Below are 15,321 nucleotides of genomic sequence, written 5' to 3'. Positions count from 1 at the left end.
GCCCCTAGAAAAGTGCTTTATTTTGAGTACAGAGGGAAATTGCTGCACCACAAGTCACCCAAGCACCGGGCTGGGCCCCTCTCCTGGCTCCTTCCAGCCCTGCATGAGCTCTCAGGCCCTGCCTGGCTGGCACAGACACAGCTCAGTCCTGCTCTCAGCCCCGGGCGGTCCCCGCTATTCCGTCGCCTCAGGCACGACGCTCAGCAGCAGCGTGTCGTGGCCGCGGCGCACCAGCATGGCCAGGTTCTGCTGCGTCCGCACCGCCTCGTACACGTCCTCGGCGCGCCGCGACGCCGTCCCATTGATCTCCAGCACCACGTCACCGGCCTTCAGCCCAGCCCTGCGGGGAGAACACGGATGGAGCACAAAGTGGGCAAAGCAGCCACTCAGCTTCATCAACCCTGAAGGATGGAGGGGCAGGCACAGGAGCCTTGGGCCGTGGCACCAGGTGTTCCTCCAGCCACGCTGGTACCTCAGCCAATGGGGACATCCAGCCTGGGCAAGGGTGCCCAGGTGGTTTCTGCTGCAAGGCCAAGCCCTACTGCTCTGGAGCAAAACACATGGAGCTAAACACATCCCCCTTGGCACAGCTGCTCCCTCACACATCCCGAGGCACAGGGCAGCACTTACTGATGGGCCGGGGAGCCGATGATCACCTTGTGGATCAGCACACCGTAGGACACGTCGGGGAAGCTGGGGTCACGCAGCTTCAGCTCCGCCAGGATGCTGCATAGTGGGAATTGGCGTCAGGGATGGAGCTGGAAGCAGAGCAGGGCTCCCACCCCACCCCAGCTGCACAGGCTCAGAGACCAGACACAGAACCTCCCCTCCTGTGTCCCTGCACACTGCTGTGTACAAGCACAGCTGCCAGCCCCAAACACCACCACCACTCTGTCAAAAGAAGAGGACAAGAGTCCCAGTGGCGCCAGGGAGAGCTGGAAACTACTGGAGCAGCTGCCATCTGGATCAGAGTTGTGGTGATGCATGTCCCCACATCACATCGCTCTTCCCCGTGTCAGACCCACCCCTCCCCTGCTGCAGTTTCCCTTCTCTGCCCTGGTTGGGCAGGACACACAACACAAGCCATGCCCCTCTTCCTGCCAGACCTGTCACCAGAGCTCTACCCACATCTTTCCTCTGGAATCTAGAGACTAAATAATCCCAGTTCCTCCAACTTTCTCACAGATTTTAAGTTTTCTAAACCAAGCTTAAACTCTGCATCTCTCACAGCTCCACTTCGGACTCTCCCCAATATCTTCTCGTCCCTCCTGAACGTATCCAGAAGTGGATGCAGCACTCCAGCTGGATCTCCCCAGACTGAAGAACAGCATTCTTCCCTCAAACACCGCAGTGGCTCTGATCCCTGCAGCCTCAGACACTCACAGTCTCTGCCCAGCTCTGCTCCCACCAGGTCCCTGCTCAGCCAGTCAGGGCTCCTCATATGGCAGTGGTCCGTGCAGAGCTCTACAGCACTGTCCCACAGCTCAGTGCAAGCTGCCATCCCTTCCTGACAGAACAACAGGGTCTGCACCGTGCTCAACACAGAGCTTCCCCTTCCTGTGCCAGGGAAAGGTTCTGGCCTTTGCAATGAGCGTGTTCAGACCAGTCATCCTTTTCCAAGGCAAGCAATGCCTTCTTGGAAGACCTTCCCCCTGGAGACAAAGAAGCCTCACAGTCAGGTGGTTTCCCTGGACCGGCTCGCTGGCTGTGCGGAAGCTGGACCCGCTTCCCAGGAGCCACGTCTGACGCATTTCACGCTGCTTCCTCACAGACCCTGTCCCGCAGCGTGCCCAGGGAAGCAGGAGGCTGGGTTCCCACATTCCTTGGGTTCTGCCGAGTACCAGCACCATCTACTGGGCACCCACCGGGGCTGCCGGCAGTGCTGGCTGTGCCCCCACCACCCCCTTCAGGGGACACAGAGCACCTGCTCCTCCCTTTGAGGTCAGGCAGGAGCCCCAGAGGCTGCTCGTGGCACCCATGCGTGTAGGCAGCCCACAGACCCAACCAGCCCACGGGAGTCACGAGAGCTTTAGGAGGGCAGAGCATGGCCCTGAAAAGTGTTTGCCCAGCATGGCACAACACCACCCCCAGCAACGTGCTGAGCCCCACAAGGCAGCTGAAGGTCACCTAAAGGTGGCTGCAAGAGCCAAGGAACGGGAGCAGCTGGTGTCCTTGAGAACTGTTCCCAGAGGTGAGAGTGCAGGTCCTGTTCGCTCCTGACATTGGTCCTTCATGGACTCACAAAATTGTTTGGGTTAGAAAAGATCTTTAAGATCAAATCCAACTGCTCCCCCCCAGAACTGCCAAGACCACCACTGACCATGTCCCCAAGTGCCACATCCACAGGGCTGTTAAATCCCTCCTGGGATGGGGTCTCCCCTCCTGCCCTGGGCAGCTGTGCCAGGGCTGGACAGCCCTTTCCAGGAAGGAATTTTCCCACTATCCAACCCAAACCTCCCCTGGCACAGCCTGAGGCTTTTTCCTCTCATCCTGTTGCTTGTTCCCCAGGAGCAGAGCCCGACCTGGCTGCACCCCTCCTGTCAGGAAGTTGTAGAGAGCCAGAAGGTCCCCCAGCAAGCCTCGTTAGACCAGTCTGTAGTCTAACCACAACGTGAGCACAAAGAGATTCAGGACTGAAAGTTTAAGCTGTGAAGACAATCCTACCAAAACCAGGCACCTTCAGTTAGTTGGGAAGATCCCATTACATGCCTGCCCCAACAGGACCAGTCTTTTGGCCCCCGAGCTCAGGACAGGCACCTGGGAGTGAGGGTCAGCATCATCACCCCGATGTACCGGCGCTTCGTCTCTGCATTGCCAAACCAAGAGCCTGCCGAAGGAAAGGACACGGAATGTCATGGCTGCAAAACAGAGACACACTCAGAACAGCGCTGGGCTGAGCCCCACAGCCCTCAGGGCAGGTAGTGTGTGCAGAGCCATTCCCAGTCCCCGCAATAGCTCAGTCCAGCTCGTGGTACCAGGGAAAGTGTTACAGGTGTTGCACTTTGCACTGACTTTGCTTCCCCAGTTTGTCATTTTTTTGACTGAGAATGTCCCTCCCTGGCATCACAGGAGAACCAGACAGAAGTCTGCCTTAAATAATTCTCACACACAGGGGCACAGAAAGGGGCAGCATTCCACATGGCCAAATGAAGGACTTGTCCTCTACACTACCACTGAATCCTACACCTGGACTTCCACTGCACACCAGATGCAGGTTACTTAGGACATCTGACCTGCAGCAGAGGCAGGCAGCTGTAGGTAGGGCAGCAGCAGCAGCACAGCCTTCCAGTGGCACAGGAGAATTTCATGCCAGATGGGACCCCAAAGGCTCCTTCTCCTGCCCTCCTTGCCCTCATGTGGAAGAAAGGCTTGGAGCCCAGCTGTGCCAGAGCTTCTCTCTCTCATCCTGCTCCCCAGCACCCGAGCAGGGAGGCTCCCACTCACTCTTGCGCTGCTCCTCCCTTTGCAGGAACTTCCGGAGCCGGTCGGAGGGGATGGCAAAGGAGATGCCCGATGTCACCTTCATGGTGTTCACCCCAATCACCTCGCCATCCTGCAGGGAAAGGGCACTGGGATACCCAGCCTGGGTCACTGTGGAGAGCAGGGGAACTACTGCACCAGCCTGAGGTCCCAGCTGCGTGCCCACCCCTTCCCAGGCTGCTGCTCCTGTGTCCTGCCTGACCCTGCCAAGGCCGGGCAGGGCCCAGGGGCTGAGCCCACCCAGCTCTTCACTCTGCCCAACCAGCACCAGCCATGCCTCACTGGGCAGGGCTCAGCTCCACCAGAGTTCCATCGGCTCTGGCTCCCTCAGATGCTGCACAGGGTTCCCATGCCAGGCTGAATCCTCCTCCTCACAGGGAGCCTGAAGGACTCACAGGCCCTCCCTCCTGGCACCCACAAGCGCTCCCGTAGAGGGGCACAGAGTGAGGGGCACACAGCACATCTCTACCCCAGCCAGCAAGGGGACAAGCAGCAGGACTCACCAGGTTGACGAGGGGGCCCCCGGAGTTCCCAAACTGCAGCAGAGGAGAGAGAGCGAGCAGACCATGAGAACCCCTGGCAGCAATGGCAGGAGGCCGATCCCAGGAACTGGGTCAGGCTGATCCCAGAGTGCCCGGGTGACCGGCCAGAACCCCCTCAGCTCCCATTGCTCCGTGTGAGCCCCCTCCTCCCCCAGCCCCCACAGCCCTGCCCAGCCCCACACCCTTACATCGATGGCGGCGTCGGTCTGGATGTACTCCATGTCGGAGGCGGCCAGGCCCAGCTCGCGGCTGCCGCGCTGCGCCGAGCTCACGATGCCCGAGGTGATGGTGTTCTGCAGCGCGAAGGGGCTGCCCATGGCCACCACGAACTCGCCCTGCCGCACCTCGGCCGAGCGGCCCAGCGGCAGCGTGGGCAGCGGGTGCTGTGGGGAGCAGGACGGTGAGCAGGAGGGGAGAAGGGAGGGTCCCCACGTCCCCACACCGTGACACACACCTTGGGCTTGATCTTGATGGTGGCGATGTCGGCCACCTGGTCCACGTCCTGCACCACGGCGTCGTACTGCTCGCCGCTCGCCAGCTTCACCCGCACGCGCCGCCGGTTGGCCACCACGTGTGCGTTGGTGACGATGAGCCCGTCCGGGGACACCAGGAACCCCGAGCCGTTGGAGATGGGCACGTCCCGGCCCAGAAAGGGGTGCCTGCGAGGGGGGCACAGGTCAGGATGGGTGGCAGGGACCCTGTGGGGTCTGGTGGGGACTCCAGGGAGGGCAGGTGGGGCCACACAGATGGGTAGGGCTGGGAAGCAGCGGGGAACAGTGAGGATGTCTGGGCAGCAGCTTTTCCCATTGTGAGGCAGAGGGTGTGACACCGGACACAGGTGTGACCAGGCTGGAGGGCAAAGCTGCTGCCCTGAGATGCTCCGAGAGGCTGGAGGTGAGGTGCTGGATGGTGAGATTATGGAGTGCAAAGGGAAATAAATGCAAAGCGGTGCTCCTGAGGCAAAGTGACAGAGCAGCCTGAAAGGCAGCTCTGCTCGACGGTCCCGGAGGACAAGGAGGTGGCAGCGGTGGATGGCAGCCGTGTGTCCCCGTGGCGTGTCTCCGTGTGCCAGCTGCGTGCACGGGCAGCGGGACCGTGTCGGTCTCTCCCGTGGCACTTGGGGGACCCCATGGGACGCCGTGTCCGGTTCAGGGACACAGATCAGGGCGGCTGCAGGAGAGCCCGGCGGAGGCTGCACTGCGCAGGGAAGCGGGGGATCCCTTCCGCGGACCGCCCGATGCCGGCACCTGCCCACGATCTCCACGTAGACCAGCGCGGGTGCCGTTTTCTCCACCACGTCGGCGATGAAGTTGAAGGCGGCGCGGGGCGAGGCAGGCGGCGGAGCGGGCGGCGGGGCGGGCACGGCTGCGCTCAGCGCGGGCCGCCGGCGCTCCCGGGCCCACAGCAGCACCAGCGCCGCCGCTCCCGCGCCCACTGCCGCCGCCAGCGCCCGGCCCCCAGCGGGGGCCGGCGGAGGAAGGGGTGGGGGTGGTGGTGGTGGCGGAGGAGGCTCGGCGGCCCCGGTGAGTGCTCGGCACCACCGCAACGCTACCGGTGGAAGCGGGACCCGCGGGACACGCACTCTCCGCGCCGCCGCCGCCATGCTGCCGCTGCCGAGCGGAAGCCCCGCCCCGCCGGGGCGAGGCCCGGCCGAGGGGCACGCCGGGAGCTGTAGTCCTGGGGCGGGCCCTGGCGGGAGCTGCCCTCCGCCGCGGGGCACGCCGGGAGTTCTAGTCCCGCTGGGATCTGTGGGCTGACCGCCAACGAGAGGCGCCGGTAACCGGTAGCGCCGGCGGAGCAGGGCAGAGCGGGGCGGTCCCACTATCAGAGCCGCTCGCCGGGCCCGCCGGAGCTGCCGTCAGGGCGAGGGAGCGGCGGCGCGCGGTGCAGGCTGGGAAGGCGGCGCGCTCCCAGCGTGCCCCGCGCGGGCCGGGCGCGCGGCCGCGGGCAAGATGGCGGCGGGTGTGGGGCGGCAGTGAGGCGGCGGCGCGGCGGGGATGGAGCCGCCCGCGGCCCCGGGCCCCGAGCGGCTCTTCGATTCGCACCGGTGAGCACCCGCCCGGGGCCCGCGGGCCGGGGGCTCCCGGGAGAGTCGCGCGGGCCCGGGGCCCGCGGGCGGACAAAGTGTCTTGCGGAAGCCCCGTGGGGAAGGTCGGGGTGAGCCGTGGGGGCACCGGGGATGCCTCGGGTGGGCTGCGAAGGCTCCTTGAGGGGTCTCGGGGGACCCTGGGGCTCGTTCCGGCCGCGCTCAGGCGGCCTGCGCCGCTCTCTGCCCCGGCAGGTTCCCGACCGATGGGTTTCTGCTCCTGGCCCTGTTGCTCTACGCGCCCGTGGGGCTCTGCCTGCTCGTCCTCCGCCTTTTCATCGGTGTCCACGTGTTCCTGGTCAGCTGTGCCCTGCCCGACAGCGTCTTGCGCCGGTGCGTGATCCCGGGGGGCCCCGGCTGCTGCCCGGGGCGGGGTGTAGGGCGGGAGGGCGGCCCCGGCTCCTCGGGGTCCCGGCCCGGGGGGCTTGGTTGAGGCATGGGGCTGTGGGGAGCTGTGCTATCGAGACTTATTGTTCCTAGGAGCCCTGGAGGTGCTTCTTCTGCCAAGCCCAGAGCTGGCGGTCACCTCTGGAGGGCTCAGGAACTGGTCTGGAGCGTGTGGATCAGCTGGGTGTGCTGCTCAGGAGTTCAGCGAGCACTTGATGCCCCGTGTTCCAGTCCTAGCCACAGCCTCCCAACAATTCCTGCCCCAGATGTGCCGTTTCCATTTGGTCTCGGTGTTCTTTGTGCAGCCACCAGAATTCCCAGTTCCCTCCGTCTGTTGGATGTGTCACCAGCAGCGGCTCTGATGGCAGGACTTGAGGCAGGCCCTTGTCTCCCTCTCAGGTTTATTGTCCGTGTGATGTGCTCTGTGCTGGGGCTGCTGGTGCGGCAGAACGACCCGCGGCTGCGCGGGGCCGGCGCCAAGGTCTTCATCGCCAACCACGTCACCCCCTTCGACCACAACGTCGTCAGCCTGCTCACCTCCTGCAACACGGTGAGGGCTCCTCCCTGGGGGCAGGGCACGGGAAGTGCTGCCCAGATTTGGTGTTGGTGTGGTCACAGAAACATAGGATGTTCAGGGCTGAAAAGACTTTAAAACCCATTCAGTCCCACCCCCTGCCATAGGCAGAGACACCTTCCATTAGGCCAGGTTGCTTCAAGCTGTGTCCAGCCTGGCCTGGGACACTTCTAGGGATGGGGCAACCACAGCTTGTCTGGGCAACCTGTGCCAGGGCCTCACCACCTTCACAGAGAAAAGTTTTTTCCTAATATCCAGCCTAAATTTTCACTGCTACAGTCATATCCATTACTCCTTGTCCTATCATTCCAGTCCCCGATGCAGAGTCCCTCTCTGGCTTCCCTTTAGGCCCTTTCAGATCCTGGAAGGTTCTCCAGTTCTGAGTTACTAACCCAGGGTTGCACAAGCCTTGGGGTGTTTTCTGTGGCTCAGTTTCTCTCTTGGGCGCTGCGTGAAAAAACGGAACAGAGTGAGGAGGAGCGGGAGTAGTTACAGTGGGTGTTGATTTTGGTGGAAGAGCAGGTAGATCCCAGCAGCTGTTCCCTTCTCTGGCCTTTTGGATCAGGGGGTCAGGGACAGGGCTGGTTGTGGGGTTTCCCTCAGCACTGGATGCTGTTTTGGGGGGGGCAGCCAGGTGCATGGAGGGTGCTCTGTGTCCATGTTGCTCGGGCTGTTCTGGGCTGTCCGTGCTTTCCTCTAAAATTCCCTGTGTGGAGTTCCTGAGTCAGCAGGCTCTGGGTGGATCTCGTGTCCTGCACAGCCATTGATTTGCCCCTGACCTGGAGAGGAGAGACTCCTGGAAGCAGTGTGTGTCCTGCCAAGTGTGTCAGGGACTGCTGTAGAGAACACAAGGAACACTGGCATGGGGGAGTCTGTGTCTCTGGCAGACAGGGTACAGTCTGAACTGAAAGTTTGGAATCTGATTCCTGTGGAGTCAGGGCTGGAGCAGGTCCTGAGGCCTGGCAGTAACATGTTCTCTGCCACCAGTGCTGCTGGCTCCCAGGTGGCCCTCAGCCCCAGAGGGGATTTTGCTGATGAGCATGAACCTTGTCTTCTTTTTCACTTGGGAAGATGACTGGGAGGGCTGGGCAGGGCAGTTTCCTCCTCACTCCTGTTTTTCCTGCAGCCTGCACTGAATGGTGCCCCAGGGTTCATCTGCTGGTCCAGGGGATTCATGGAGCTGGGAGTGATGGGCAGCAGGGCAGAGCTGGTGGATTCCCTGAAGGAATACTCGTCTCAGCGAGGGAACCCACCGCTGCTGCTGTTCCCGGAGGAGGCGGCCACCAACGGCCGGGCCGGGCTGCTCCGCTTCAGGTGCGGGAATTCCCACGGGGGGTGGCTGGGGGTGGCTCCAGGGAGCCAGCATTCCTGCAGTGGGGTGGCTTCAAGGTCATTCACTGCGGAATTCCTCCCTTCCAGCTCCTGGCCCTTCTCCATCCTGGATGTTGTGCAGCCCGTTGCCCTGCAGGTCCGGAGGCCGTTGGTGGCAGTGGTGAGTTGGGGACGCGGGGATGGGGTGAGGGGTGGGTGCTGTGCCGGGCTCTGGGTGCTACCATTCATCCTGCTCCTGCTCTGGAGCCTGTGGTGTGGCCTGGCCTCGTGTCTTGGGACCAACTGTTCGGAACTGATGCTGTTCCCAAGTGCCTTTCCCGGGAACTTGGCCCACTCAGTACTCCCCTAGTTACACTGACCAGTGTGACAGACATTTGGTGGCCCGGCTGGCTGTCATTGTGCCACTGGTTTCCATGGCCAGTGCTATGTCCTCTCCCCTTGGTGAGCTCCTTGCTGTGAAAGACCAGCTCCTGCCCTCGGGGCAGGGCTGATGTGCCAGAGGTCATGCAGGCTCTGGAGGCTCACCCTGGGCACAGCCCCAGGGACATGGTGCAAGAGCAACCCCAGACAAGGGGCAAAGTTCACAGTGGCAACAGCAGTGCTGCAGAAGGGATTGCAGGGAAACTGATCCCAGGCTTTGCTGAATTTCTCATTTCTTGATGTCAGTTTTGGGTCTGCTTGGTTAAAAGACCCTGAACTGTTATATTTGTCTGACACTTGAGTTGGTTCTTTGTTCTGTATCTCTCTAGAACAGCAGGGCACAATGGGCAGAGTCAAAGGCACTTCCCAGCAGGTTGCAGAATGTCGTGCCCACACTAAGGCAGCAGCAGGTGTTTGAGGGTGAGACTCTGCCAGGGATTCATGTTCCCCCCGTGCTGGCTGGGGCTTTGGCAGCACTGAGGTCTCCAGTTGTGAGGTTCAGGTTAGTGAGTGGCAGAATCCGGGTTATAACTGATCCAGTGACCACGGAGAGCTGCCAGGCACAGCTGTCCCTTGTGGGTCTGCTGTGTCTGTAGGAGAAAGCACAGGAATCCCTGGCGGGGAGAGGAGTCAGCTGGATGTGTGCAGGGATGGGAACTGCAGCAATGCTCGGTGAAGCTTTGGTCACTCCTGCCAGGGCAGGGGGACTGAAACAGAGTTCAGGGAGGCCACAAGCATGAGGAGAACCCAAAGAGCAGCACTTATAGTTACTTAACTCAGTCGGCTCCAGAGAAAGGAAGCAGTGAGGCTGTGGAATGGATTGGGGTGACTGTGGATATGTGGCTGTGGATGGCTGTGGGGGGCTGCTGCACACTGGGGAAGAGGCTTAGGAGTGGAGAGTGGTTGTTTTGTTGTGACAACACCCACAGCAGGCTCTGCAGGGCCTGGCACCGAATGCTGGTACTGCACAGGTTCTGTCCTGGGTTTTCCAGCAGTGAGGACACCATGTTTTTGAATGACCACTCCAGAGATATGGGAGAGCTCTTCTGTTCTGGATGGTTTATAGGGAATCACTTATGCTTTTTGGGGTTTGGCTCTTCTGAGAAGTTCTGAGATGTCATAAGTTGTGTGTTTGTCTGTGCATCCCTTCCCTCATGCATGTTATAGGGAACAGCATGTCTGTGTGGAGGTGCTGGTTACAGTCACTTCTTGGCTCAGGTTTTATCTCCAGAGGCTGAGCAGGACTTTGTACTTTCTGCACATTGGCTGAGTAAATTGTGGTGGATTTCTGGTGTGATTTTAAATCATCAGAAAATTTGAGGACTGGAGATGTGGTACTTCAAGTGGTTCAATCAGCGCTTTACAGAAAGCTTTCTTACAGACTTGTGTGATATCTATCAGACACTGGGCTGAGCAAACCGCCAAATTTGGAGTGAAGAATTTTCTCCAGCTCTGGTTGCCTGGAATGGTGCAGGAGCATGTTGTTCTGTGGCACAGGCAGCATAACTGAAATCTGGCTCTGGGCATCACTACAGGCACTTGGGTTTGGGGTTCTGAAATGTGTTTACCCAGGAGATGAGGTTTCTCTGATTCTCCCATGGCTGAGCTTTGTGTGCTTTACCCAGTTACAGCTCCTCTTCCCAGTCTGTGGGACAAACCAGGCATGAGCCTGTCTGAGAATCACAGAGTCAATGGGATGGGAAAAGACCTCTGAGACCTCCGAGTCCAACCATTCCCCCAGCACTGCCAAGGCCACCACTGACCATGTCCCCAAGTGCCACATCCACATGGCTGTTAAATCCTCACAGGGCTGGGGACTCCACCACTGCCCTGGGCAGCCCTTTCCAGGAGGAATTTTCCCAATATCCAACCTAAACCTCCCCTGACACAGCTTGAAGCTATTTCCTTCGTCCTGTCACTTACAGGAGAGCTTACAGGAGTTGGAACATCACCAGCAGCTGTTCCCACCACGATGAGGAGGGATTGTTCATGGTTCTGGGGGAGTGTTAGTAGGTCTTCAGGCGTTTTTGGTGCTTTCTGCAGGCACAGTCTAGCAGGGAATGGGGGGTTACTGAGGGAAAGCCTTGCTGCTGTCTTAGTGGAAGGAAAAGGTGACTGCGAACAGTGAAAACTGGTGATGACTAATGATGAACCTGCCCTGGGGCTTGCCCTGTGTGCACTGGGTTTGCTGTTCCCGCTTTCCCAGTTCTCCACCTCTGCCCACATATCCCTGACTCGCTGCCTGCCTGGCTCCCGGCAGCCCCTGTTCTGTGTGTGGGATCTCACTGTGCTCTCTTCCCCAGAGCGTGGCCGACTCCTCCTGGATCACGGAGCTGCTCTGGACCTTCTTCGTTCCCTTCACAGTATATCAAGTAAGGTACTATGTCTCTCTTTTCTGTTTGGGGCAGGGTTGGGGTTGAGTGGGGCCCTGACGTGTCTGTGGCAGTACAAGATCCCTTGGTCTGTGCTGATGGCACCCTCCCTGAGTGCCTCAACAGGGCTGTGGTTGGCACCATTTGGGTCTGGCCAGGTCCAGCTCCTGGACCTGCCCCTGGCTACTGTGCTGTGTTGGGAAAGGAGAGGAATCTGTCTCTCCAGGCTTTTAGGTCAAGTTTCCGGGTGTATTTTTAAAGCTGCTTTGCAGTGATTTACTCCAGGGGTGATTCCCTCAGGCAGCACCAGCCTCCAGTGTCCGTCTGTCCCTGCAATTCCTCAGGAGCTGCAGGGGTGGTCCAGGGGGGTGGTGCAGGAGTCGTCCAGACCCTGGCCCTGGGCCCAGGAGAGCCCGGTCTGGCTGAGTAGCTCTGGTGTCATAAGGGTTCCTAGGCAGTGGAAGGGGCTGGGAGTCAAATGCAGGGGTTGAGGTATTTCAGCAAAGAAGAGCCTTGTGCTGTAGCTTTCCCTGGCCGTATCTGCCTGGAGTCTGGGTGACCTGTTTTCTACTCCCATGTAAATGGCCGTGGCTCCTCACTGGGGCCCTTCTGGGAGCTGTAGGAGATCCTTCACCTGTTAGGTGTGAGAGCTAACAGAGCTCCAGTGAGCCAGTTCTGTCTCCTGAGCTGAGCCATGCCCTGGGTTTGGGAGTGGGTGTTGGGGTTTGATGGTCTGGTGGGGAGAGGTGTGGGGTGGGCAGGGGATGTGGAGTTGGGGCTGTGCCCAGCACAACTGCTCCCAGCAGGTGCTGGCCCCAAGGGCCATTCCCCATGGGGCTGGCTCCAAGGGCTGCTTCTGGCGGGGCTGGATCCATGTGCTGTTGTCCCCACTCAGGTGGATGCCGTCTGTCCCCAGGCGAGCGGACGAGCCGAGTGAGGACTTTGCGCTCCGAGTTCAGGAGGTAGGAGAGTGATGTGGGAGAGGGCTGTAGGACTGGTGCAGTTGAGGATGAGCACAGAGGAGAGCAGAGGGCAGGCAGAGTTGCAGAGGGCATTTCTGCATATGTTTGTGTGATGGGAGCTCTAGCCCATATTTATTGCCCCTTACAGGTACTCGATTTTTCCATGGCCTATTTGCCACCCCCCACTTAGCCTTTCCACAGTTATCAGGACTCTCTCCACTTTAGGCCTTTCACTCCCCTTTCCTGATGCCACAAATCAAATAAAGAAATTGTTTCTCCACCCTTCCTATATGTTCTGGGTACTTCACAGCTCCTGTACCAAAGATCTCGTATCTCCCCATCAGCCCGTTTTGGCAGGATGATACTGCTACTCCTGCTCCTTCATGTGCTCCCTGCCACACTGAAATGCATCCCTGAGGCCGTGGAGAAATCGATTCCCAGCCCTCTTGCCCTTGCTGTAGCTCCATGCAAGCCTGCGCCCCTGACACGCTCCCCGGCACGGGGGGGCTGCCTGGGCAGCGTGTTGTGCGTCCTGTATGTGTTGTGTGACTCCTCTCTGCATGCGCAGCTCTTGGCCATGGAGCTGGGTGTGGTATCCACACGGATCACCGCCGCCGACAGGACTGAGCACATGAAGAGGCTGCGGCACACGTCACGGCTGCCCTCTGCCCCAGGTGGGTGTCCGGGGAGGGAGCCTGTGGAGCCCTGGGGGTGTCCTGGCTGTGGAACTGCCACCTGGGCTTGCCTGTGTGGGGGCCTCAGTCTGCTCTCAGTGACTCATGCATGGAGTGGGAGGAAGAGGAGGACCAGGAATGTTGGGGCGCTCCCTGGGAGAGGGGCTGCCGGTGTGCTCTGGTCTGGGGGCTGTACTTGGCAGGGGGGGAGGGAGGGGCCCACGCTCCTGGACACAGACATGGGGGGTGTGGGCAGGGGGTCCAGCTTTCACGTCACACCAGTTTGTACTAACGCAGGGCTGGTGCAGCTGACAGGCCTTTAGTCACCCTCCTGTGCCCACTTCTTTCTCCTGCAGCCTCGAGTCAGCGCCTGGTAGCCCAGCCCAGGGTGCCCCCCCACCTGCCTGGAGGTGCTCCTGAGGACATGCAGGTTGTGGCCATGGCACAGCAGGTCAAGGAGGTGCTGCCTCACGTGCCCCTGGAGGTCATCAGGACAGACCTGGGTGAGCAGTGCTGGGGTGTCAGGAGGGACGCAGGGGGACCTTCTGTGGTGTGTGGGACTTGAAAGCAGAAACCTTGTCCCTGTTGCACTGGAGCACAGTGGCAGCCAGGATGGAGCATCCAGATCTCTAAGGGATCCCTTTGTCCCTGCAGCCCAGACCAACTGTGTGGACACCACGATTGCCAACTTGCTGGAGGGGAGAGTTTCCTTCTTCCCTGAGAGTCAGGAGGCTGGTACTGACCTGCCTACCCTGTCTACCTCCCAGGCTGCAGCTGCTTCTGGCATCCAGGGCTCCGTGGCTGCGCCTTCTGCCAAGGTACTGTGGGCTTGTGCGTCTCCCTGATCTGGTGGCTTGTGTTCAGGACTAACCAGGGGCATGGAGCACTGACCTGATGTGCCAGGCCTTCCAGAGCCAAGGAGGCTCCTGCTTTGTCTGTCTCCTGACAGCTCCTGTGCTTTCTCTTCCAGACAGCTACAAAGCAGTTTGCCAAGTCCCCCGTGGAGCGTCACCTGTCCTTGCAGGAGCGGAAACGAGCCTTGTACGACTATGCCAGGAGGTGAGAGCACCCCAGGGCTCCCCTGCCAGGGCCCTCACGACTCCCCCTGCCCAAGCCCCCAAGCCATGGCCCCAACAGCACCCGAGATGCCCCAGGCTGTGCCAGCTAGGTGGTTCCCAGCCCCTCCTACCCCCAGTCCCAGCGCAGGGCTGTGGGAGGGGGGCAGGTGATTGTCACCTTTCCAAGCGTGCGGCCCTGTGTCATTCCTGGGAAGTGCTCTGTGCTCGTAACTGCTGCCAGGCCTCTGGTTTTGGGGGCTGAGGGGTTGGAGCTGCTTTTCCAGAAGCACTGAGGAACAGAGCTGAGCACAACCAGCCTCACTAGGCTTCTCGATGTGACTCGTGTCTGGCTGACAGGATCCCCTGTGGGACTGGGTTTTTCTGAGGTCACACTGGCGCCCTGGCACCCTCGGTGTGGGCAGGACATTCCTGTTTGGCACCATGGACAGCGCAGTTAACTCCGGTGTGAGGGAACAGGGAGCAACCTGTGCAGGATTTTGATGAGGCAAATCCTGGAACAAGTGGCCAGCTTTGGTGACTGGTTGTTGTTTTAGAATGATACAGAAAACTGAGAATGAGTTTGAGGGGAAGTTAAGTGTGCCTGCGCTTGTTGGTCACTGAATGGCTGGGGCTGTGCTGAGGGAACCATCCTGCCAAGAAACCCTAACTGGGAAACCTCATCCTGACAGCCAGGCAGGGGCCTGCTGGGGAGCAGGGGCTGGTGTGAGTGGGGCCAGTGTGGGTGGTCCCTGCAGCCCCTTGCAGGCCTTGCTTGGTCCGTGCTCTGTCGGGCTTGTCCCCAGCAGGGACAGTATCTGCCCTGTGGCTCTCCTGGAGCAGCTCCGGCCACTGTCTCCTGTTTCCATGGGCTCCAGGCGAGCTTCGAACGGAACCGGAGCCAAGGTGCAGCCGGGGAGCGCACGGCCCTGGGGCACTGCAGTGTGAGGGTCACTCCCACTGCCTGGCCCTTCGGGTCCCGGTCCCGGTCCCTTGGGGTCGCCACCGCTCTCTGGCGGCCCCTCCCCGGGCAGGCTCGCGGGGGACATTCGGGCAGTCCCAGGGCGGTGGTGTCTGAGGGCGCTCTCTCCCGCAGGCGGTTCGCCGAGAAGCACGGCGTGGCAAGGGCCGGCGGCAGCCTCTGACGGGCCCAGGCCGGCGGCGGCCCGTGAGCGGAAGCCCTGCCTGCACCGGCCGGAGCCCGTGACCGGCCCGGAGCCCGTGACCGGTCTGGAGCCCGTGACCGGCTCGGAGCCCGTGACCGGTCCGGAGCCCGTGACCGGCTCGGAGCCCGTGACCGGTCCGGAGCCCGTGACCGGCCCGGAGCCCGTGACCGGCTCGGAGCCCGTGACCGGCCCAGAGCCCGTGACCGGCCCGGAGCCCGTGACTGGTCCGGAGCCCGTGACCGGCTCGGAGCCCGTGACCGGCCCGGAGCCC

General features: G+C 60.9%; 2 protein-coding genes across 3 annotated transcripts; one reads left to right on the top strand and one right to left on the bottom strand.

Annotated features, from left to right (window-relative positions):
* Nucleotides 1–5,659, bottom strand: HTRA2 (HtrA serine peptidase 2). The gene is made up of 8 exons (XM_051772652.1): nt 5,270–5,659; nt 4,477–4,681; nt 4,211–4,405; nt 3,984–4,016; nt 3,445–3,553; nt 2,758–2,827; nt 631–726; nt 1–340 (listed from the first exon to the last, which is right to left on the bottom strand). The coding sequence occupies exons 1-8, from the start codon at nt 5,623–5,625 to the stop codon at nt 175–177; spliced, it is 1,230 nt and encodes a 409-aa protein (XP_051628612.1). The 5' UTR covers nt 5,626–5,659; the 3' UTR covers nt 1–174.
* A 262-nt stretch (nt 5,660–5,921) lies between these two features.
* On the top strand, nt 5,922–15,247 carry AUP1 (AUP1 lipid droplet regulating VLDL assembly factor). Of its 2 annotated transcripts, XR_007900799.1 has the most exons (13): nt 5,969–6,069; nt 6,304–6,441; nt 6,895–7,045; nt 8,196–8,383; nt 8,489–8,561; nt 11,125–11,198; nt 12,089–12,155; nt 12,724–12,829; nt 13,186–13,332; nt 13,484–13,647; nt 13,800–13,888; nt 14,981–15,097; nt 15,189–15,247. XR_007900799.1 is itself a non-coding variant. In XM_051772651.1 (12 exons), exons 1-12 carry the CDS (start codon nt 6,020–6,022, stop codon nt 15,027–15,029), a joined length of 1,296 nt encoding a protein of 431 aa, XP_051628611.1. In that variant the 5' UTR covers nt 5,922–6,019; the 3' UTR covers nt 15,030–15,176. The 2 variants fall into 2 exon arrangements, 1 of the variants encoding a protein (XP_051628611.1); XM_051772651.1 differs by lacking the exon at nt 15,189–15,247 and having other exon boundaries at nt 5,922–6,069; nt 14,981–15,176.
* The last annotated feature ends 74 nt before the right edge of the window (nt 15,248–15,321 follow it).

Source organism: Manacus candei, unplaced genomic scaffold (assembly GCF_025592945.1).
Source record: "Manacus candei isolate 608988 ecotype Guabito, Panama unplaced genomic scaffold, ASM2559294v1 h1tg000154l, whole genome shotgun sequence".
NCBI classification, from domain to species: domain Eukaryota; kingdom Metazoa; phylum Chordata; class Aves; order Passeriformes; family Pipridae; genus Manacus; species Manacus candei.
This window is presented reverse-complemented; position numbering and strand designations above follow the sequence as displayed.